The sequence below is a fragment of the Mirounga leonina genome, unplaced genomic scaffold (genome assembly GCF_011800145.1).
Source record: "Mirounga leonina isolate KUSES-001 unplaced genomic scaffold, KU_Mleo_1.0 Mir_481, whole genome shotgun sequence".
NCBI classification, from domain to species: domain Eukaryota; kingdom Metazoa; phylum Chordata; class Mammalia; order Carnivora; family Phocidae; genus Mirounga; species Mirounga leonina.
Window position 1 is genome coordinate 2,683,274 of NW_023270773.1, and position 21,059 is coordinate 2,704,332.

The window sequence follows — 21,059 nt, forward strand, 5'->3', positions numbered from 1 at the left end:
AAGTAGCTTGTTATGGTCCCCCTGGACATGTTCTGGTCTTTGTTTTTCTCCTCGATGATCCTTTATTGTTCATTACATTCTGAGAAGGCCATAGCTGTTCGAGTTACAAGATTATGTGCTGGAGCAGAGTTGTATTCATTGTAGGTTGTTAAAGAGACAAGTGACATCTCAAAAGCAACTTTTTTCTTCCCTCAAATCCCTGTTTTTAGATTCGAATTGCAGCCTTAAATGCCAGCTCTACAGTTGAGGATGATCATGAAGGAAGCTTTAAAAGTCACAAAACGCAGACCAAGGAGGCCCAGGTATGTAATCCATGGTCTTCCTTCGCAGGTAGACCTTGCTTTTCATTTCTGTAGATGGTACCTCATTTTAAATGCATTCACAAGACTTAATAGGATTTTAGCTCTCCCTCTCATGTTACACCTTCACTTGGGGGTGATCACACCGAAGAGAAATTCTGTATTCTGTGAGCACTGTTTGGGCCGGTTCAGCCCCTGGGCCCACTTGTCCAGTGGGGCCTCACTTTCTGTGCAGCCCATTCTTTGTGCTCACTTCAGGAGTTGGCACACCCAAGGGATGGTAGCGTGTTAATGGTAGGCAGTGCTTTGAGGTTTCCTGGTGCATTGCTCTCATGTGCCAGTGTGAGGGGGCCCTTGATGGGAGCTGTCTTGAGGGGGTCTCACTGAGGGTCAGTGAGGGGCCAGGTTCAACTTCAGCTCTCTAGATTCTCGGTCTTTCATCTCTTCCATGAGGCCTGGTATCACTTCCACTTCAGCCTGGCTCTCTTCTTCCCTCCACCCATCTCTCCACCCATCTCTGTACCCGTGTCCTGCCGTAGTATCGCAATGGTTTGCTTCTTTCTTGTCCCCATCTTTGTTTTCCCTGGAATAAACATGTGCCTCCCCTTTCACAGGAGAAACACAGGCAGTCTGGAGCCCTCTCAAAAGTCTACTAGTCAGCGGTCCCTGGTCCTCAAGGGATGTCACTGGGGCTCAGCCTGCCTAGTGCCTCTCCGTCCTGGAGGAGGTTGTCACCCTCCCTGGGCAATGATCAGGCTAGGGCAGAGTGTCAGGTAGAAAGCAATGGAAACCATCCATATTGTCTAGGAATCTCTGGGTTATTCTGGCTGGTGTGGCCACTCTCCCAGCTTCACCCAGAAAAGGCCAGCTGAGTTCAAAACCTTGCCATTGCTCTGATCCTGTGTCCCTGGGCCAGTGTGTTTTTTGCTGTTAGACTCATGTGAGCCTATGTTGCTCGTGTCTCCTTGGGGGACTCTTGAGGGGTTCTTCTCCCAGTGATGAGCTCCTGGGAGGTTGGAGTGTTAGGACTGTTTCCATTACAGTTGTCAGTTAATATGGCCTTGACTGTACCTCCCGTTACACACTTTTGGCTTAAAAAAGACAAACCTTTGTAATCTCCTGTCTTGGTTCACAGGAAGCAGAGGCTTTTGCCTTGTATCACAAAGCCCTGGATCTCCAGAAACATGACCGGTTTGAGGAGTCAGCCAAGGCCTACCATGAGCTCCTGGAGGCGCGCCTGTTGCGAGAGGTGAGGCACCACAGGCCAGGTGATGGGCTTGCCCTCTGCCCTCCCCTTCTCGGCTGGGTGACCTTGGACATGTTACTTCCTCTCTCTGCCCCTCAGCTTTCCCACCTGTAGAGTGTCAGCCTCCTTGGGTTGCTGTGAGGGTTGAGTGAATCCAGTGAAGCATGTAGAGTGGTTCTCGGTATATAGTAAGAGCTCTGTGTCGGCTATTTTGTTACATTCTCTTTACAACTACTCTGCCGAGAAGGTGGGGGCCACTGTCCCCATTTTACCATTGTGATAGCTCAGAGCCACCCAACTAGTGAAGCATTAGAACCAGGATAGGAACCCATGGTTTCCTGATACTTAATGATCCTCATTGTTGGCAATGCATCTTGGCAAATGCCGTTGAGGTGATAGCCCGTGAACTCAGGAAGCCTGTGTAGGTGCTCAGAGAAAAGGCTGGAAGAGCAACACAGAGCCCATGGAGGGCATAGGGTAAGGGTATGGCAGAGAGGGGCAGGCAGGGCAGGACCCAGTGATCCAGCGTGGGGGCCATGCTAGTGGCAAGTGAGTTCAACCTGAGTTGGCTGGGTCCTGGAGATGTTGCCTGGAGGTTTGAGAATGAGTCTCAACTTGAAATTGATTTAGGAAGAATTATGTTTGATTAGGAGGAAAGGCTTTTGTTTTTAAGTACCCCCCCACACAGACATGCAATAAGGAAGCAGACAGACTCCATCCATGGGCATTTTCTGGAATGCGGTCCTTCAGTTGAGCAGTCTCCTACACCTCTAGGAAGGCAGACACTTATGTCTGAAGCCCCCACCCCTGGACAGTTTTTACCACGGATGAGACAGAATGCTAACTGAGTTCTCCTTGTCGGTTACAGGAGTCCATCCCTTCCCTCACTTGTGGATGTCAGGATTCTCTGGTGCTGGTGATAGTGCCTTGGAATTAGGACTGTGGGAATTGTGACCCGCCCCTCCCCCATTAGTAGGAAGTGAGTGAGGGCCCAGAGACGAAAAAGACTTTATTCCACTTTACTGAGCTCCAGCCATAGGCCAGGGGCTGGGTGTGTTTCAGGAGGAGGGGGTGTTCCCTCACACCACGGTGGAGCGGGCCTCAGAGGTGTGAGTGGGTGAGCAGAGCAAAATCGGAAGGATGCTGGTCGGCTTTGTAGTCGTAGGTGTGTCCACCTCTCTCTCTGTCACTCTCAGCCTTGAAAGACTGCTGTGGCACTCTCCCCCTTGGCTTGTACAGGTAAAACATGGTCATCGTAAACAGTTGAAAAGTACAGAAAATGTACAGAAAAGTTTATTTTCACATTCATCTGCACTGGTATACTTACTATTAAACTAAATTGTGTAGTTCTAGTCTCACAAACACTTGGCATAAACAGGCCCTGGAACACAGCTGACTCCTAAGAAGTGGATAGCTTCATTGGGGTGGCTTGTTGGGGTGAGCCCTTCATCTTCCGTGGGCGTCAGCGTGTCTGTCTCAGAGGGTGGAGAACGGTGCTGAAACCAGCTGGTGGGGTGGGGGTTAGTTATGAGAGCTTCTGCTGTCATGTGCGGAGGCACGCTGACTAGTCTCCGAGGTAGACTCATGCAGCCTCTATTGAAGGGATCACACCAGATTTTGAACAGTTCTGTACTTGGAGTGGTGAAGGTACCTGGTGTCCAGCTGTGGTCAGCCTGTTGTTGGGGATCTTTCAGCAGTATAAGCCAGACGACAGGAATGAGGAATAAGGAATAAGGAATAAGGAATGAGGTTTGATTTGAGCTTTTTAGTCTTCTTGTTGGGATTCCATAAGAGTGCTAGGGTAGATTTCTTGGATTAGTCAAGGGGTGCTTCCTAAAGGTTGCATGTCCTCAGGTCTTATCTGTTCTTTTTTTTTTTTTTTTTTTTTAAGATTTTATTTATTTATTTGACAGAGAGAGACACAGCGAGAGAGGGAACACAAGCCGGGGAGTGGGAGAGGGAGAAGCAGGCTTCCCGATGTGGGGCTCGATCCCAGGACCCTGGGATCATGACCTGAGCCGAAGGCAGAGGAGACGCTTAACGACTGAGCCACCCAGGCGCCCCAGGTCTTATCTGTTCTGATCATGAAGAAGAATGTCATGTGAATGTGACCTGTCCCAGGACAAGGCTGAGATACGGACCCGCCCCTGGAAAGAATTTCTTTGTGCCGCCGAGTTTTTCTGTTAGAAAATGTTTTACTTTGTCCCATGGTTAGAGCAGTAGTTTTTCTCATTGGTGGTGTCTTAGAAGTGGTAGGGTTTTCTGAGAGTTTTCATAAAAGCTGTAGTGAAATAACTTTTTATATGAAGCATGTTATTTATTTATTTGACAGAGAGAGAGACAGTGAGAGAGGGAACACGAGCAGGGGGAGTGGGAGAAGGAGAAGCAGGCTCCCTGCTGAGCAGGGATCCCGATGCGGGGCTCGATCCCAGGACCCTGGGATCATGACCTGAGCTGAAGGCAGACACTTAACGCCTGAGCCACCCAGGCGCCCCTGGCTCACACTTTTGATATTTAGGGTAGGATTTACTGTCCTTGTAATACAGATGTCGTCAGGGCACTAACTTCTTAAAGTAACTTGTCTACAGTTACGTGATGAGTTACACAGTTGGGAGCTCAGCCTCCTGATTCCTAATCTGATGTTCTTCTTGCTGTGGGATGTGTAGGGATGTGTAAGTTGGCTGCCTGGCCACCTCCAGACCCTGCCGCTGCCCCCAGGTGGCCTCCTCCTGTCCTGTCCTCCCTCTTAAGGCCTGCTGCCGGGGAGCTGCAGGCTCCAGGCTTGACCTTTCAGGCATGGCCGTAGCGATGGGGAGGATTCCCTGTCTCTTTTGGTGCCGAGACTATCTGCAAACTGCCTTGTGGTGATCTAGCTTTCCTTCTCTGTCTGCTCGGAGCTGGAGGTGTCCCCCAAGAACATCTAGTGTAGAGCTTTCATTTTCCAATGGAGGGTGGCACTGGACTGGGCCAAGGGCCTCTGCAGCAGAGGCCAGCTGGGAAGCCAGGTGTCCTGCTGACTGCCTGCTGAGGCTTCAGGGCCTAGGTGTCACTCTTGACCTCTGTTTTTGTTCACAGGCAGTTTCGTCTGGTGATGAGAAAGAAGGGTTGAAGCACCCTGGGCTGATGCTGAAATATTCCACATATAAGAACTTGGCCCAGCTGGCAGCCCAGCGAGAGGACCTGGAGACCGCGATGGAATTCTACTTGGAGGTGTGGTTTTGGCAATGTTTATTAGCCTCTTGGGATTTTTGAAAGCTCTTGGTGGAGGGGGTGAGGTTGTGGTCTTCTTGGCTAAAAAGAATTTGTAGTGGTGCATCACCAAGCTGTGGTCCCTGAGACCCTTATCAGCTGACAGCAGTGCGTTCAGAGAGAGCAGGGGCCTGCATGTGCGTTGGTCTTCTGCCACTCAGGGCACGTGTGGCTGCAGCTAGTTGCTGACTCTCTCTGGGTCTCCAGGTCTACACCACTATAGTGGGCATGGTAAGAAAGAGGGCGGTTGTGAAAACCGAATGAATTGGTACTAAGAACACAGCCTGACCTCTGGCACCCTGTACCTGCTCATAACAGTATTGCCATGATCTCTATGTTACCATCACTGTCTCTGTGGGCACCTCTGTGGTGCCAGACACCACACGGACTCCTTTCCACATATGCGCTAACCGTACGTCATCTTGCAGGGAAGGTGTCTTTATCTTCATTTTCATGGTGGGGGGACTGAGGCTCGGGATCATGCTGCCAGTCAGTATAGGAGCAGGGATGTGAACTGAGGTCTGTCTCCAGAGCCCATAATCTTCCTAGAATCCCATAATTTAAAATTAAATAAATTTTTTTTTTAAAAGATTTTATTTTATTTGACAGAGAGAGACACAGCGAGAGCAGGAACACAAGCAGGGGAAGTGGGAGAGGGAGAAGCAGGCTTCCCGCCGAGCAGGGAGCCCGATGTGGGGACTCGATCCCAGGACCCTGGGATCATGACCTGAGCCGAAGGCAGACGCTTAACGACTGAGCCACCCAGGCGCCCCTAAAGAAAAATTTTGAATCCCACAAAAATACCCTACAAATCCCATTTGCTTTTAATGGTATTTTCACTTCCTTTATCAAATATGTAAGGAGTACAGATGTTCAGAGTGACAAACTATGTCAAGATGTTCTGAATTCGATAAATTGGTTCATGTAACTTGTGTTTGCCATTTTTCTGGGTGGTTTGGGTGGCTAGGTTGGTGCTCTGCCCCTCCCATCACCATGGGCACCCGCTCAGCAAGAGAGCCAACTGAGCGTGTGCGCTCTCTGTGCTGCTTCCAGGCAGTCATGCTGGACTCCACCGATGTCAACCTCTGGTATAAAATCGGACATGTGGCCCTGAGGCTTATCCGGGTCCCCCTGGCTCGCCATGCTTTTGAGGAAGGGCTGCGGTGCAATCCTGACCACTGGCCCTGCTTGGACAACCTCATCACTGTCCTGTACACCCTCAGCGATTACACAAGTGAGTCAGGCTTTGATGGCTTTCTCCCATGCGTTCGTGTTTTGCGGACAGAGGAGGGAGGGCAGCTTGGGTAAGTTGGAGGCCAGGTTAGCACTGAAGTGCTTTCTGCCTGTCAGGAAGGGAGATGGCTTTGCATTCCTGCTTTATCGCATGTGTCTTTCTCACTCAGTTGAGCTTTCTTGAGTGCATTGTGGTGATAGGTAGCATGCTCTCTGAGTGGTTTTCCCTTCGCTTATTTCATTTCATCCCTGCATTGTGCCATCCTGCGCCAGAACCCGTTTCTATAACTTGCTGACAGATGGCCTAGCAGTTGCAGCTTGACTCCTTCTGGTGCTGGGGACCTCACTACCTCTTAGGGTCCATTCCTTTGTAAAGCAGCAGGGCTACTAGAATGGTCTCTGCCAGATGGAGCCCCAGCCTGCCCTCCAGTTGCTCAAGCTCCTTGGCTCCAGCCTTTCTGTCTGCTCTGCAGAGAATTCCTTTGTCCCTTGCATGGGCTGGTCCTGAAGCAGGCACTGATTAGGTGTTCTAGGAGTCAGCCTCCTCTGGGTGTCCTCTGAGGCCAGAGAGGAAGGAGGCTCTCCAGGAGTGCTCGGAGCAGGACTGAGCAGAGTGGGAGCCCAGGGCTCTGTCCACTGTGTATGCTGCAGGTTGGTCCAGTGTGTGAAGGTGCACTGTCCCTGGCTGGGCCCAGTTACTCTTTTTAGGACAGACATGCCCATGACCACTTGCTATCATTTTAAAGGTTTAGGCCTGGAAGACTGACTGGCAGAGGCTTTTTCCTTCCCTTCCCTTTTTTAAAGACAAATAGTGTGGAGTGTTTAGAGAGGCACTAGGCCCTGCTCACGCTTCCCCACCTCTGGTTCTCCACAACTACTTTTTAATTGAGGGAGCACACACACACACAGTAGAGTGCACAATATGTATATGTGAAACATGTCCAAGATGCAGAACATTTCTAGAGCCCCAGAAGGCAGGCTGCTTTCGCTCCCGTTCCAATCATTCCCACCCGGGAGGTGATCTTGATTTCTCCCTTTTGTCACCAGAGAGGAGCTCTGCCTGTTGTCGAGGCTCCTCTAGGTGGCATCAGGTGGCAGCGTGTACTCTTCTCACCTGGCTCCCTGGGCTGTGGTCTTCCCATCTGTGAGGGCACCCGGGCCATCACTCGGGCCTCTTTATTGCCGTGTTGTCTGTTATGTGCGTCTGCACAATTGGACCATTCTGTGCTTGCACATCGGGTCGTTTGCAGAGTCGAGTCCGTGCCTAACACTGCTGTGAATGCTCTGTGTGTGTCCTTCAGCGGACACGGCACTTGTTCTGCTTGCCCCAGTTTTCACGCCCACCAGCACAATGTGATAGCGCTTGTGAGGTGCCCTTTGGACTCTCACAGCTCCTTCTTCGAGAGGTGTTTAGGCTCCTCTTGGAAGCTTTTCTGGCAGCTTGGGGGCCACCTGAAGTGGACAGTCTTGTGTTCTGCCTTTCTTTCCCCAGCCACCGGGTTTAAGTTCTTTGTACCCCTCTCTCGTGGTAGGAGAAGTTGTACTTGGTAAACTTAAGTCCTTGGGGGCAAACAGGCCTGGGGGGCTGAATGGCTGCTCTGTCTGGGGGAGCCCCGCCCTGAAAGACCTGACACCATTTATTGATTTCTGTGTGTGTGTGTGTGTGTGTGTGTGTAACTATAGACCCCATGCCCAGTGTGGAGCCCAAACCAAGGCTTGAACTCACGACACAGATCAAGACCTGAGCCAAAAAGTCAAGACTCAGACACTTAACTGACTGAGCCACCCAGGCGTCCCAGACCTGACACTCATTTAAACCCCAAAGTAAAAGCAGCATGTTAAATCAACTCCCAGTGGCTTTTATTCACTTGCGATGAGTAGGCAGTGGTGCTTGGGGTTGATGCCTGCTGACCACCTCTTGTTCCTCTGGAACTTCCCAGGCCCTGCGTCTGTGGGAGCGCCACTGTAGTACAGCTAGTGCGGTGAGCTCTACCGCCGCCGAAACGCCTGCTGGGAGCCGGCATCTCCAGGTGCTCCGGGCCTCCCTGGGTTTCTCTCTGGGCATCTCTGATGGCCACTGTCATGTCCCGCTGTGGTCCCAGAGAAACCGTGTTCTTGTTTGTGTGGGGCAGGAGCCTCTGGGTCGTCTGTGCATCTGTTCGGTCAGCAGCTTGCTGGGCTCTGCCGGGACCACCCAGACCCTCCCTGTGCATAGGTTGCACAGCCTTCATGTGCCTTGCGGGGGACAGCGTCGTACTGTGCAGCTTTGTGATGGGTTTCTGCTCTCTCCTTCTATGGCACTCTAGGAGGACACTACTTCCTTCTGTCTCTCAGAGCTTCCATGCCCACATCTCTGCTTCTGCTCTCCCTTTCCTTCCTCCTCACCCCTGGCTCCTCCTTTGTCTGGTTATTCTTGACAGCAGTGGCTTGCAATCCATCTACACCCAGACTCTGAAGCTGAGCAGGGCATGGTAGTGGTCCCAGTGCCCAGTCGGAGCAGAGCTGGTACTTGGCTGCACTGTATTGGTTTTCCCCGTGTATTCACAGGTGAGGCCTGGTGGCGCCAGGCCTGCTGGAGACTTATTTATGGCAGTCACGTCTGTCAGGGGCTATTCCCACTTATAAATACCAAAGACTTTCCTAGTTCACATCGCAGCTCTGCTTCGTGACTCCTTGCCGTCCCGGTTTTTCTCTTGTGTTGCTTTGCCTGTGACTGTCTCCACTCCTGGAGGAGCTAGAGAAGGATAGGCTTTCCAGATCATTGATTTGAGAAGGCTTGTTGACATGAATGATGTACATGCCTTTAATTGCAGGCAATAACTTTTTTGGTAAGAACAGTTAAAAAAAAAAAAGAGAAGGAGGAAAATTGGAAAATGCAGATAAGCAAATGGAGCAGAAACCAGTTTTATGTGTACAAATGGAGTCACACCATGTGGCTGGTTTGTTTCCTGCCTTTTTCCCAGGCTGTCTTGTGGCCTTCCTTCTGGTCAGCGAAGACACCCCTCAACCATTGGTACAGCAGCTCCTCAGCAACCCAGTGTGTGGATTGGGGACGCTTTCCTTAACCAGGCGCCCCTAGTGGTGCTGAGTGCTTTCCTGATTTTTTGAAGGCTCTTTTCCAATTAGCCAATAGCCAATCACTGTGGGCCTGTAGGTTTTTGCAGCAATTCCTAGAAGTGGATTGTTGGGCTAAGGGTCTGTGTGTAATACGCGCGGCTCTCTGTTAAGGTCATCATACAGTCTGTCCTTGCCCATCAGCATTTGGCTTTGCCTCATCTGCTGTGAGTAGGGGTATTTTCAGCATCCCGTTATTGTTTGCCAACATTTCTTTGATTCCAGAGTAGGGACGTTTTCTTGGTGTTAACTGGCAAGGCCAGAGGTTGGGATGCACACTCAGATATCATATCATTTCTTTCCTTACCAGCATGTCTGTACTTCATCTGCAAAGCTTTGGAGAAGGACTGCCGGTACAGCAAAGGACTGGTTCTCAAGGAAAAGATCTTTGAAGAACAGCCTTGTCTCCGGAAGGACTCCCTCCGAATGTTCCTTAAATGGTGGGTTCTGCCTCTTCCTGTGCTGGTTCTGCACTCCCCTCTCCCCCAACAGTGTGTGGCTGGTGGATGGCAGGAGGCGTGTGCACCTCCTTCTCTCAGGTCCTGACTCCCTGGCAGTTGAGCCCCTGCACTTCATCCCCCACTGCACCCCCTCACCTGGCTTTGATCCTGCTTTGCCTATTACTCGCCTGTGTGCCTAATCACGGCGGTGCCTCCTTGGCTCTCTGCTGCCCGCCTTTCCCACTGCCCTGCTGGCTCTTGGCATTCACCAGCTCTCCTCTGGGTGCTTGTGGTAGCTTGCTGTATACCTTATCTGCCCGCTACCCACCGTTTCCCTTTCCAGGGCTTTGCTCCCAGGTGCTTCCCAAGTTCACTGTCCTAGATATGACCTTGACACCCTGCCTTGCCTCCAGGACAAAGCTCATGCTCAGAGCATCACCCAGGAGGTCCTTTACAGTCTGACCCCCTTAGTTCTTCTCCTTGCCTCCTATTTCTCCCTGCCCCAGGAGAAGACTGCCCTAGGTCCCTGACAGATTCCAGGCCTGGCCCAGTTGTGCCCTATCCTGTCCCTGTGCCTTGGCTCCCTCATGCCTTCACCTGGAAGGCCAACTTCCCACCTCTCCACCTGTCATGCCATTGCTCCTTCTTCAAGTTCCAGCTCCCAGGTCACCTCTGGGCAGCTTTCCAAACTCTGGCTGCGTCCCTCCCTCAACCCTCCCAATGAACCAACTCCTTCATCCTCTGGTCCCTGGCCCCTGGCCCCTGCAACTCAGCTGGTGAGGGGTTAGTGGTTATTTATCTCTGTGTCTATCCCTCATAAGACTGTATTTCTTGTTCATATCTGTCCTGATGGTACTAACCATCTTAAGAGAGAGAGATAAAAGGGAAAAGTAAATCTGTAAGCAAATGGCTTTGTGGTAGAGCCCTGCTGAGAGGCGTCAGGACAGCCGGGCAGGAGAGCCTGCAGGTATTGCCGGGCCTGCCTCAGGTGGACGTGTGTCTGTGTGAGGGCACCTGAGGCCTCACAGCCCCTGCCCTTTCTGTAGTTTGGCTATACCAGGGACTTTGGTGAGCTTCGGTAGTCTGATGACTTTTGGGCTGGGCAGGATGGGAAAGTTACATTCTTTTACAGTTCTCTGTAAATAATTGAGAACAAGGTTTTATTTTTCTGTGGCTTTTCGGACATTACTGTGATATTGTTAATACATATGAAAACCCTTTGCTCAATTTTGAATTGTAGAGGGAACAAAGGGTATTAGTCACTTGTATTGTATGTGGGTATTAAGAATGCTAATTACTGGGCGCCTGGGTGGCTCAGTTGGTTAGGCGACTGCCTTCGGCTCAGGTCATGATCCTGGAGTCCTGGGATCGAGTCCCGCATCGGGCTCCCTGCTCGGCAAGGAGTCTGCTTCTCCCTCTGACCCTCCTCCCTCTCATGCTCTCTGTCTCTCATTCTCTCTCTCTCAAATAAATAAATAAAATCTTTAAAAAAAAAAAAAAGAATGCTAATTACTGCCCTTAGAGGCCAGACTCAAGGGGTTATTTTATTTGTAGGAAGAATTAATACAGATTAAAGGGTATTAACTGCATCCCTGTCTGTAAAATTTCAGCCTCTGCTCTAGTTTGTAACATTGTAATTTCTCTCTGTCTTACACGCTTTAGTGACATGTCAATCCATGATGTGTCGGTGAGCGCAGCTGAGACGCAGGCCATTGTAGAGGAGGCCCTGGGGCTGCGGAAGAAGCGACAAGCGCTGACCATGCGGGAGAAGGAGCCAGACCTGAAACTGGTGCAGCCCATCCCCTTCTTCACGTAGGTCATCCGGGTCTGTGGGGGTGCTGGGTCAGCTGGTGGGCCCTGCGCAGGAGGGAGAGGCCCTGAGGCCTACCCCTGCGCTGATGGTGTGAGTGGGGGTCGGGTGCATGCTAGACAGACACCTAGAGGCGTGCATGCACTTATTGGCCGCCAAGAGGCAGGCCAGGCCTCTCCCAAGTACGCCCAGTTGAAGTCTCTCTTTGCTCTTGCCGTTCTTGATGACAGCCACCTGCCACATCCCTGCAAGCCCCCTCTCAGTCTGCCCTTCCCAGAGGGGAAAAGGAAAGTAACGTTTGCTATACACTGGACTGGTGGAAACGGGGTTCAGAGCAGTCAGATGGTGAATGGAGAGTCTGGAGTTGATCCCAGGTGTGGGTTCCATGGCTCTTGAGCGCCTGCTGTCCCTCTGGGGCCACGCAGGATGCCCTGGAGAATGGGCCTCCTCATAGCCCTTGTGAGTCCCACAGTGTGTGAGAGGCCCCCCAGGGAAGGGAAAACGGGTATTGGCAGCCTCCCAGAGTTGGGGTCATTCAGCCCCTTAGTGAGATCTGGTGTGTAGTTTTTGTTTTTTAAAATTCTGACTTTGAATCTTGAATCTTTAAATTTAGCATGCCTTGACAGCAGTGTTCTCATACTCAGAGGTGTTGTCCCATAGTGGTCTGGGGCTCCCACCATGGATCAGACAGGCCTGGGGCCAGTCCTGGCACCCCTAAGTGGGTGACCCTGGGATGCTACTTGCCACTTCTAAAAGCAAGGAGAGCAACCATCTCTTACAGAGTTGTTGTGATAGTGAAATAGAACCGCTGGGGGCCAGCACAGAACCAGCGTTTCTGCACGCACTCAGGAGGGGCTGGCATTTGATCCATGGTACAACTGCCTGTGTGTTTCCACATGTTGAGTGTCCCAGGAATGTCTCCTGCCCGGACCCTGACATGGTCAGGAAGTTGGGGCTACTCTCAGACTCTTGTTAGTTGCCCTTCCCATTATTTGGTCAGCTGGGTCAGGAGCCCCATCCTGTCTGAGTGTGGGCTCCCTAGCTGGGACGTTGGGAGTTTGGGAAGAGCCCTGAGTGCCTCCCTTTACAGCGAAGGAGGGGAAGGCCTGAGAATGCTGGAGAGGGCTGGAGAGGGTCCTGGTAATAGGACTAGAGAAGCTGTGAACTGGTGTCACGGCCACCCTCATGCAGGGGGAAGGCCAAAGGGAAGCATGAAGGAGATGGGCTTGGCTGGAGTGAAGTCTGGGATTGGGTTACTAGAGGAAGAGTGTGGAGTCCCTCCCTGGGAGGGAAGGGGTCGGGCTTTTAAAATAACCACAATCTATCGTAGGGCTTGGCACACTTCTCCCGCAAATGACCAGGTGGTAAATGCTTTAGGCTTTGTGGGCCAGGTACCATCTCTGTTGTATATTCTCCTCAGGGTGTGTGTTGTGTGTGTGTGTAACAACCCTTTAGCTGGCTCTTAGCTTGTGGGCTGTATAAAACAGGCTGTGGGCCACGGTTTGCCACCTCTTGGTCTAGTCAGTGCCTACTAGACAAGGCACGAGTAAATGAAATTGTGTACTTAAGGCATTAGACATAACCCAGCTGTGAGCAAATTCTTCCCGTGTGCATGTAGCCTTTACTGAAGACAGGGAAAGAACAGGTAGGAGATCCCTTCCAGTCTCAGGAGCCTCCATTTGGTTAGATTCTGGATTTTAGAACACCTTCCGTTTTCATTCTTTCCTCAGCATTTACTGGATGCCAGCTTCATGCCAGGCACTGTGCCCTGTACTGCCAACTCAGCATGGTGGGCACGTCCCTCTTTGAGGATGATCTGAGGGGTAGTCAGTCACCCAGAAGAAAAGGCACATGCCCCAAGCTGATGAGCCCTTTGAGGAGAGGAGCACAGCGCCTTGGGGGGAGCTCATAATGGGGTTGGCACTGCTTTGGGGGTCAGGGAAGGCTTAGGTACTGGAGCTAGAGTCTGACAGAGGAGTGACATTGACCAGGCAGAGAGGCTGGGATGGGGGTGAGGGCCTCGTTTTGGGGCAGAGAGAAGCTTGTGCAAAGGTCCTGTGGTATGCAGGGGTCTGATTTTGTTTGCAGAACTGAAAGAAAGCTATCATGGTGGGAGGGTCGGGGTGAGGGTGGGGTGTGAGATGAGGCTGGGTCAGTTGGCTAGGTCAGGCCATGCAGCACCCATGAGGCTGAGGGTGTAGTTTTAGCCTGAGAGCATGGGAAGACATTCAGAGATGGGTGGATGGATATATCATACCACACCATATCATACCACAGCACAACATATAACACAACATAAAATGGGAAACAAGAGACACTCTACAACATAACACACTGCACCCCAATAAAACACACAAGTGACACAACACATATCACGCGGCATACAACATAGCATGCAGTAAAACACACAATGGACTTGGTGATGATTGAAAAATTCAGCTTTGTAGGGAAGGAGCTTTTGAAGTGTGTCAGTGGTTTTCATGCCCGCCTGGTGGAGTCTGAAGGTGCCTGGGCCAGGGTGAGGCTTGTGCTCCTGCTTGGTCTGTTCCACCTAAGTGGTGTTAGACTCAGGATTTTGTCCATACCCATGACAACAAAACCAGGAGCGCTCCTGCCTGCCCTCATGGATGGCAGCCGTGGGGCCGTTGCCGCTGCCTCTCCGCAGGCCAGCTGGCCCTGTGCTTGGAGCACCCAATGCTGGGTGCTGACCAGGTGCGGTGACCCTCTCTTTGCAGCTGGAAGTGCCTGGGAGAGAGTTTGCTGGCCATGTACAACCACCTCACCACCTGTGAGCCCTTGCGGCCCAGCCTTGGCAAGAGGATTGACCTGTCCGACTACCGGGACCCCAGCCAGCCTCTGGTGTCTTCTGTGGTGGTGGCCCCTGTCAGCGTGATCCAGCCAAGCCCTGTCCCCGCCAACCCGGCCGTGGCTGTGGCAGAATCTGTGCTCTCCTATGCCCCCGTGGCTGCGGCCAGCTTCCCGCTGCACAGTCCCAGCCTGCTGGAGACTGGCGTCCCTGCAGGTGAGGAGCCCTCCTGGGGTCAGCTCTGGGGGAGGCCTCCCTGGAGGGATGGGTCTTGCTGCAGCTTCTGGCCCAAGGTTTAAGTGGGGGCCCCCCAGCTCTGCAGGGGAGGCTGAGCCTACGCCCGGGGCTGCGGCTGGTCAGGGGCCGCTTCAGCAATGAAGCTCTGACCCTCAGAACCACAGCTTCTTGGGACTGCTAAACTCCTGGCTGCGAAGTCCTGGCAGAAGGGTGGCCCTTTTCACTGGGAACGTGGGAGCTGGCGGGGCCCTCTGCTGGTCCTGCTGTGCTGTGCGCTGACGCTGAGTTGTTTGACCTTAAGAAAGCCGGCAAAGTGGACCACTATATGTGGTAGTATATTTTTTAGTGGTTTTATTGATTTTTACTATCAATCAAATTGTAAAAAAAATTTCAGACAGCAGTTCCCAAGCCTTTTCTTGGTTTCTGTGTCCCTGAAAAAAAGGCTACCTGGCCGTTAAACGAGTTTCTGAATGAACATATACGTGGTTGTTCTAACTTTTTTGCTTGATCATATGTGACCCTCCTCTGCTCTCTCTGTAATTCTCATGATTCTCTTGCTCACGTCCTGTCAGTGGGTGCTCAGAAGGTCCTGGGTGGTGGGCAGAGTCAGTGTCGCTGCCACTGGCTTGGTTGTGTCCCAAGTACACGCACCGAGGCCCCAGAGGCTCTCACGGCCAGCGGTGGGGGGGCTGGGGGGAGGGACTGCTGGAGCCCCTGGTGTTCTGTAGCCGTGGAGAGTAATCTTCACATCTGGCTTATGGGTTCTGGGAATTTGAAGTGATTTGAGTTTGAAATTAACTTTACTCAGGACTCTTGTTAAAGAAAAGTTGGGAGGTTTCTTGAACATCAGAGATAAAGATGAAACATACTGGTAGAGTTAGAAAATTAGGGGCACTGATGTTCCTGTGTGGTGCATTTTCTTACCCCTGCCCCTTGTAAGATTTCAGTTTGCACTCTTTGTGAAGGTGATGTTTCTGGGGGAGATAAATCCAAGAAAGGAGTAAAGCGGAAGAAGATTGCAGAAGACAGTGGAGAGACAGCAAAGCGGCGGTCTGCCCGTGTCCGAAACACCAAGTGCAAGAAAGAAGAGAAGGTAGATTTCCAGGAGCTTCTGATGAAGTTCTTGCCATCCAGGTACCATGCACACTTTTTCTCATTTGTGAAAATAGGCAAACCTACAAACTTTCAGCCTATACCACTGATAAAGTTTCTCTTTCCATTGCCTCCCCCTCCTCTGGGCACCTCCTTTGTTTTCCCATAACATTTGTGCCAATGGCTAAAGCACAGATCTCACTTCTCTTTCCTCTGAACTTCCTGAAGGCAGGAACCATGACTTACACATCTTTCAGAGAACCAAATACTCCCTGGGCCCTCAGGAGATGGATGGATCACCGAGCTGGAGGCCACTCATGTCCTCATGCACACATAGACATCCACTTGCTGGGAGGCCTAGGGCTGCTGCTTCTTGGGTGCAGACTCTGGGAAACTCCAGAGAAGGGAGCACCCATTCCACTTTCAGGAAGAGTGTGCATGCTTGGTTTCTCAGTAGGGTTCCCTCAAATTCTGAGGAGGAGGAGGACAGGCTTAGAAATCCTCCCTTGATTTCACCAGTTCTTAATGTTCTCAGAGAAGAGTCCAGGAGGAGAAGAGTCCAGGCTGCCCCTAGCTGGGAGGGGCCTGGGTGCCCGTGCTCCTTAAGTCAGTTTTCACCAGTGCTCTTGCTTTTTGTCCTTGCCTCCCCAGCTCCTCAGAGGCTCCAGGGCCCATTGTTTATGATGGCAGTGCATGGGCTTCTTCATGCCTCCTCCCCTGCCCTTAGCTGAGTGAAGAGAGCAGTTCTGTTTCTGCTGCTTCATCATCTTGCTGCCATCTGACATTTGGTGTACACATTTCTTGTCTGCTGGGGCTTCCTCTCCTATCCCCTGTACCTTTTTATCCCTTCACAGTTTCTGGAGTGGAGTTTGGAAGGTAACCATGTGTGTTCAGTATGCATTTTTTTAAAGATTTTATGTATTTGTTTGACGGGCGGGGGGAGGGAGAACAAGCCAAGGGAGTGGCAGAGGGAAAGGGAGAAGCAGGCTCTCCTCTGAGTAGGGACCCCCCCGCCCCCATGGGGCTCGATCCCAGGATCCCAGGATCATGACCTGAGCCAAAGGCACACATGAACCGACTGAGCCACCCAGGCACCCCTAAAAATATTTTTTCCCCCTAAAAATTTTTTTAAAAGTAATCTCTATATCCAATGTGGGGCTTGAATTTACAGCCCCGAGATCAAGAGTTTCATGCTCTATCCACTGAGCCAGCCAGGCACCCCTCTTGCCCTCTTCATGTGGAATGTTTTCTACCTTCCTTATCTTTATTTTAATTGTTGGTTTCCATGTCTGCTTCTTCGAATGGCCAGGCAGGAGCAATGTGAGAACTTGCCCAGAGTAGTCACCCTGGCAGTGTGTGTGCATAAAAAATGAAGCCATCAAAGAGTGCCTGTTTTATGTGTTTATGCCCCAGGGCTCCTTGGTTGAGGGGAAGCTACAGGATGGCCAAAATGTGGTCCTTGGGAGGTGCTTGAAAGAATGTTCCTCCCCAGGCCCAGGGCTTTGTGGGGAGCCATGGAAGATGCCAATCTATGGCCGTCTATGCCCCCATACTCCACTCACTCCACTTTCTTCTTGCTTGCTGGGCTCCCCTCAGGTCTTAGAACATACCTGGTGCTCTTCTGGCCTGTGCCTCTCCACCTGTCCCTGTCCTGCTTCTTTGCACGGCCAGCCCCTTTTCCTCCTCCATTGTCAGCATGGGCATTATCCCCTCTGAGAGGCCTTCCTGATTCAGCTCTCCAAAGATGTCCCCTGTGACCCTCTGTTTTAAGCACTCTGTGGTGGTTGGTCCTCATTTGGGCTCTTTGTTTCTGTGTTTCTGTTTATTGTCTGTCTCCCATTTAGAAGGTAAGCTTACTGCGGGCAGGGTTTGCCACACTCACAGCTGAATTCTAGTGCCTGACACATGCTCAGTAATCAACAAGTCCTGTTGGTGGAATGAATGAATGAGTGAGGGTATAGATTAGATGCCAGCTTGGAAAGGCATGGAAAGAGGCAGAGCCTCCCAGAGGCCTGGATTTTGGACCCCTCCATCTGCTCGCTGATTGGCATCTTCTTCTGTCTTGCTCTTTCATTTTTCTAATTGGAAGAATTCAAGTGCTCGTGTCAGAATGTGTTGGTATGGCTTTTGTGATTTTGGTGTGTTCCATGCAGGCTAAGAAAGCTGGACCCGGAGGAGGAAGATGATCCCTTTAATACTTACGAAGTCCAGTCAGAAGCCAAACTGCAAAGTTTCCCGAGCACCGGTCCTCACCGACTGTCATACGACTCAGCTACGTTCATGGAATCTGGTAGGAATTGAGCAACTTGATCATTCCGTGTTGGGAATTCTTCCTCCCGTTATCCTATAGCCTGCTTAGGTTTTGTTCTGGGAAAATAGTTCTGGGGTGATCTTTAAAGCATGTCAGGGGTTTGCCTGGATTTGTCTTGGGCCTGAGCTCCATAGTCAGCTGGGAGGTCTGTTGACATGTCTAGGCTCATACTTGACTGTGCTCCGTGAAGGACGTGTGCTTCAGGCCGAAGCCAGGGGCCTGGCTTTGCAAGTCAGATGCACATGACCCAGCTATCGAGTGCGCATCATGAGGCAGCGCAGGTAGGTTGGCCCTTCAGTACCTACCTCAGAGCTGGAGGTTCAGAGCGGTTCACTCACAGCCGGTGAGGGCATGGAGCTAGGGTTGGGGCCCAGTGGCCTGGCCTCACCACCACCACATGGGAGGACATAGGTGCTCTCCTGTTTCTGCCCCTGCCCTGCCCCACCCCTGCCTCTCTCTTCTCCCAATGAAAATGGGAGACCCTGGCGTGGAAGGTCCTTCATTCAAGTCCGTTGTTTCTCCCTCCTCGGGCAGAGAAGCAGGATGTACATGCATTCCTGTTGGAGAACCTGACCAACGGGGGCATCCTGGAGCTGATGATGCGCTACCTGAAGAGCATGGGCCATAAGTTCCTGCTGAGGTGGCCACCGGGCCTGGCGGAGGTTGTGCTCAGCATCTATCACAGCTGGAGGAGGCACAGCACCAGCCTGCCCAACCCGCTGCTGAGGGACTGCAGCAACAAGCACATCAAGGTCAGGTGGGCGGGGGGCCTCTGGAGGGCTGGGGTCAGGGGCTGGGCACATGGACCTTCTGTGGGTATGGGCTTGCTGTCACATTGAGCCTACTTGGCTGCATCCATTTGTGGGCCTAGGACCTGGGCCTCTGGGGAGTTACGGGGCCTGGTTTGTGTCTAGAGAGATCCCTGGTGGCTGAGTGGAGGCTGTAATCGGAGGTGAGAGTGGGCACGGGGCCATTAGAAGGCTGTTGCCAGGTGAGCGACGGTGGCAGTAGAGTGGAAAGTTCTGGAGGTAGAGCTGACAGGATGAGCTGTAAGCGGAGGTGCGGGAATGAGATGGTGGACAGGGCTTCTGGGGCTAGCTCAGGCACCAGGGCTGGTGGTGGGGTGGCTTCCTGAGATGGAGGAAAGCCAGTGGAGAGAGTGGGTGGAAGTGAAACATTCGGCTGTGTTCCAGGTGCCAGGGACTGTTACCAATCTTTTTAGCGGGTGAGAAGATAGAAATGCAGAGGCTAAATAGGTTGCTTAGGGAAGTGGTGGGGCCCACTGTCAGTAGGGGGCTGGCCCATGCTCAGCCTACACGCTGACTGCACTCCGCACCCCAGGCTCCTCCCCTCGGGGTTTCCTGAGGCTCAAGGGAACACTGGGTGCTCTGGTCCCCTTCTCCTGTTACAGGAGGAAGGCTGGATGCCCGCGAGGGTGCCCTGGGAGCCTTTAGAGCCCATCTGGGTGGTCTTTCTGGCTGGGGGCTCAGGGGGTTTGGCAGGTCCTGAGGGCCATGTGAGTCCGTGCCCCCTCCACAGGGACAGCTCAGGGACTGCACCCTGCCAGCTGCTGCCCATTAGGCCTGCTCCCCCAGGGCTGGTGTGGAGTGGCTTTGGTCTCCAGACAAGCTAGGTTGGTGATTTCTCAGCTTTGCCCACTTGGCAAGTGCCTCCTTATTGCTGAACCTCAGCTTCCTTGTGACTCTGGAGGTGATGCCTGACCCAGCCACTTCGAAGGCTTGAGCGCTGTGGTATGGGTGCAGCATCTGGCCTGGCATTCGGCAGGTGACAGAGCTGCCTCTTCCAGAGGACAGTCCCTCAGGACTGAAGACAGGTCTCCGGCTCCTCCCAGGTCTTGTCCCAGTGTAGATCCATGTGCTTCTTTTTATGTCCTGGCAAATAGCCATTGATTATAAAATGGAAAGTAGGTTGAAGAAAGAATTATATCTTTATCAAAGTAAGTTTTAGTTTCATTTCGCCCCATGCCTCACCCTTTGATGCCTCTTTGTGGCTTCATTCCTGACCTTCTGGTGCCTGTCCTACAGGATATGATGCTGATGTCTCTCTCTTGCATGGAGCTCCAGTTGGACCAATGGCTGCTGACCAAGGGCAGAAGTTCTGCAGGTAGGAAGCATTCTGTATTCTGTGGTAGGAGTAATTTTCTCAACCCTCAGCAGCCAGGAGGAAACAGGAGTGGGGAGGCTGAGTCATGGAATTCAGACTTACACCTGCAGTGGGCACATTTCCTGGGTTGGCTTGTTGGCCTAGGGAAAATCCAGGGTCCCAAAGAAGTCCTTTAGACACTTAAGAAGTAGTTAGTTATAGCTGAGCCCCCAGAGGGAGCCACCTACCTGCTTTTTCTGTTATTCAGGATTGAAGGAAGTAGGATCTCAGATTTCTCAAGTTATCACCTGACACTTTATGTGTCCCAATAGTTTTCCTAGGTGATGTGAATCATTCTGACTTTTAAACCACTACCTGGTGAACAAAGTTCAGTATGTAAAAAGAGGACCCTTGGGGTCTCTGCATCCTCTGTCTGGTTTGTCTGACTTCTCTGATGCTTGCCATTTGAGGGGCTATAAGGCTCCAAGGGGCTCAGGGTACTCCTGGACACTAAAGCAAGTATGGTGAGGGCTAAGGGCAACCTCTAGGGAGCAGAAGGGTGTTTGGAATGTGTACATGAAGTTGACTTGTTCTGGCCTGAATGGTTTTCAGTGTCTCCTCGGAACTGCCCTGCTGGTGTGGTGAATGGCAGGTTTGGGCCTGATTTCCCTGGAACCCACTTCCTGGGAGACCTTCTGCAGCTGTCATTTGCCTCATCCCAGCGGGACCTGTTTGAGGATGGCTGGCTAGAATTTGTGGTCCGCGTTTATTGGTTGAAGGCTCGGTTCCTGGCACTGCAGGTTGGTTCTGTGGTCAGCATTCCCTGGCACCCAAAGGGAGGGAAGAGAGCTGGATGTCTTGTTGAGGATATGTGTGCATGTGCACACATGGCACCTGCCTGGTACTGGTCTCAGGGTGAGGAAGTGGGATGTGGTGGGGAATCTTGAGATCTCAAATATCCCAGCACAACCTCCCGTCTGTACAGCATATCAGCACGACCACAGAGCTTGGGAAGGGATCTCCTGTGCACCCTGTAGACCTCCTCACTCAGGATTACCCTGAGGCCTTGAACCCTTTGCCTTTGTTTTCCTGAGAGCACCTGAATGCGTGCACAAATGG

At 51.9% G+C, this 21,059-nt stretch overlaps 1 protein-coding gene across 3 annotated transcripts in view; it reads left to right on the forward strand.

Annotated features, from left to right (window-relative positions):
* CABIN1 (calcineurin binding protein 1) overlaps nt 1-21,059 on the forward strand; it is a 155,907-nt gene that overhangs the window by 18,838 nt on the left and 116,010 nt on the right. For all 3 annotated transcript variants that reach the window (XM_034989237.1, XM_034989239.1, XM_034989238.1), the window contains exons 3-14: nt 210-302; nt 1,435-1,548; nt 4,621-4,755; nt 5,848-6,028; nt 9,452-9,581; nt 11,244-11,393; nt 14,127-14,413; nt 15,400-15,568; nt 17,680-17,816; nt 18,372-18,589; nt 19,883-19,961; nt 20,553-20,740. In XM_034989237.1, the coding sequence (XP_034845128.1) occupies nt 210-302; nt 1,435-1,548; nt 4,621-4,755; nt 5,848-6,028; nt 9,452-9,581; nt 11,244-11,393; nt 14,127-14,413; nt 15,400-15,568; nt 17,680-17,816; nt 18,372-18,589; nt 19,883-19,961; nt 20,553-20,740 (1,881 nt within the window). The remainder of the gene's footprint in view (nt 1-209; nt 303-1,434; nt 1,549-4,620; nt 4,756-5,847; nt 6,029-9,451; nt 9,582-11,243; nt 11,394-14,126; nt 14,414-15,399; nt 15,569-17,679; nt 17,817-18,371; nt 18,590-19,882; nt 19,962-20,552; nt 20,741-21,059) is intronic.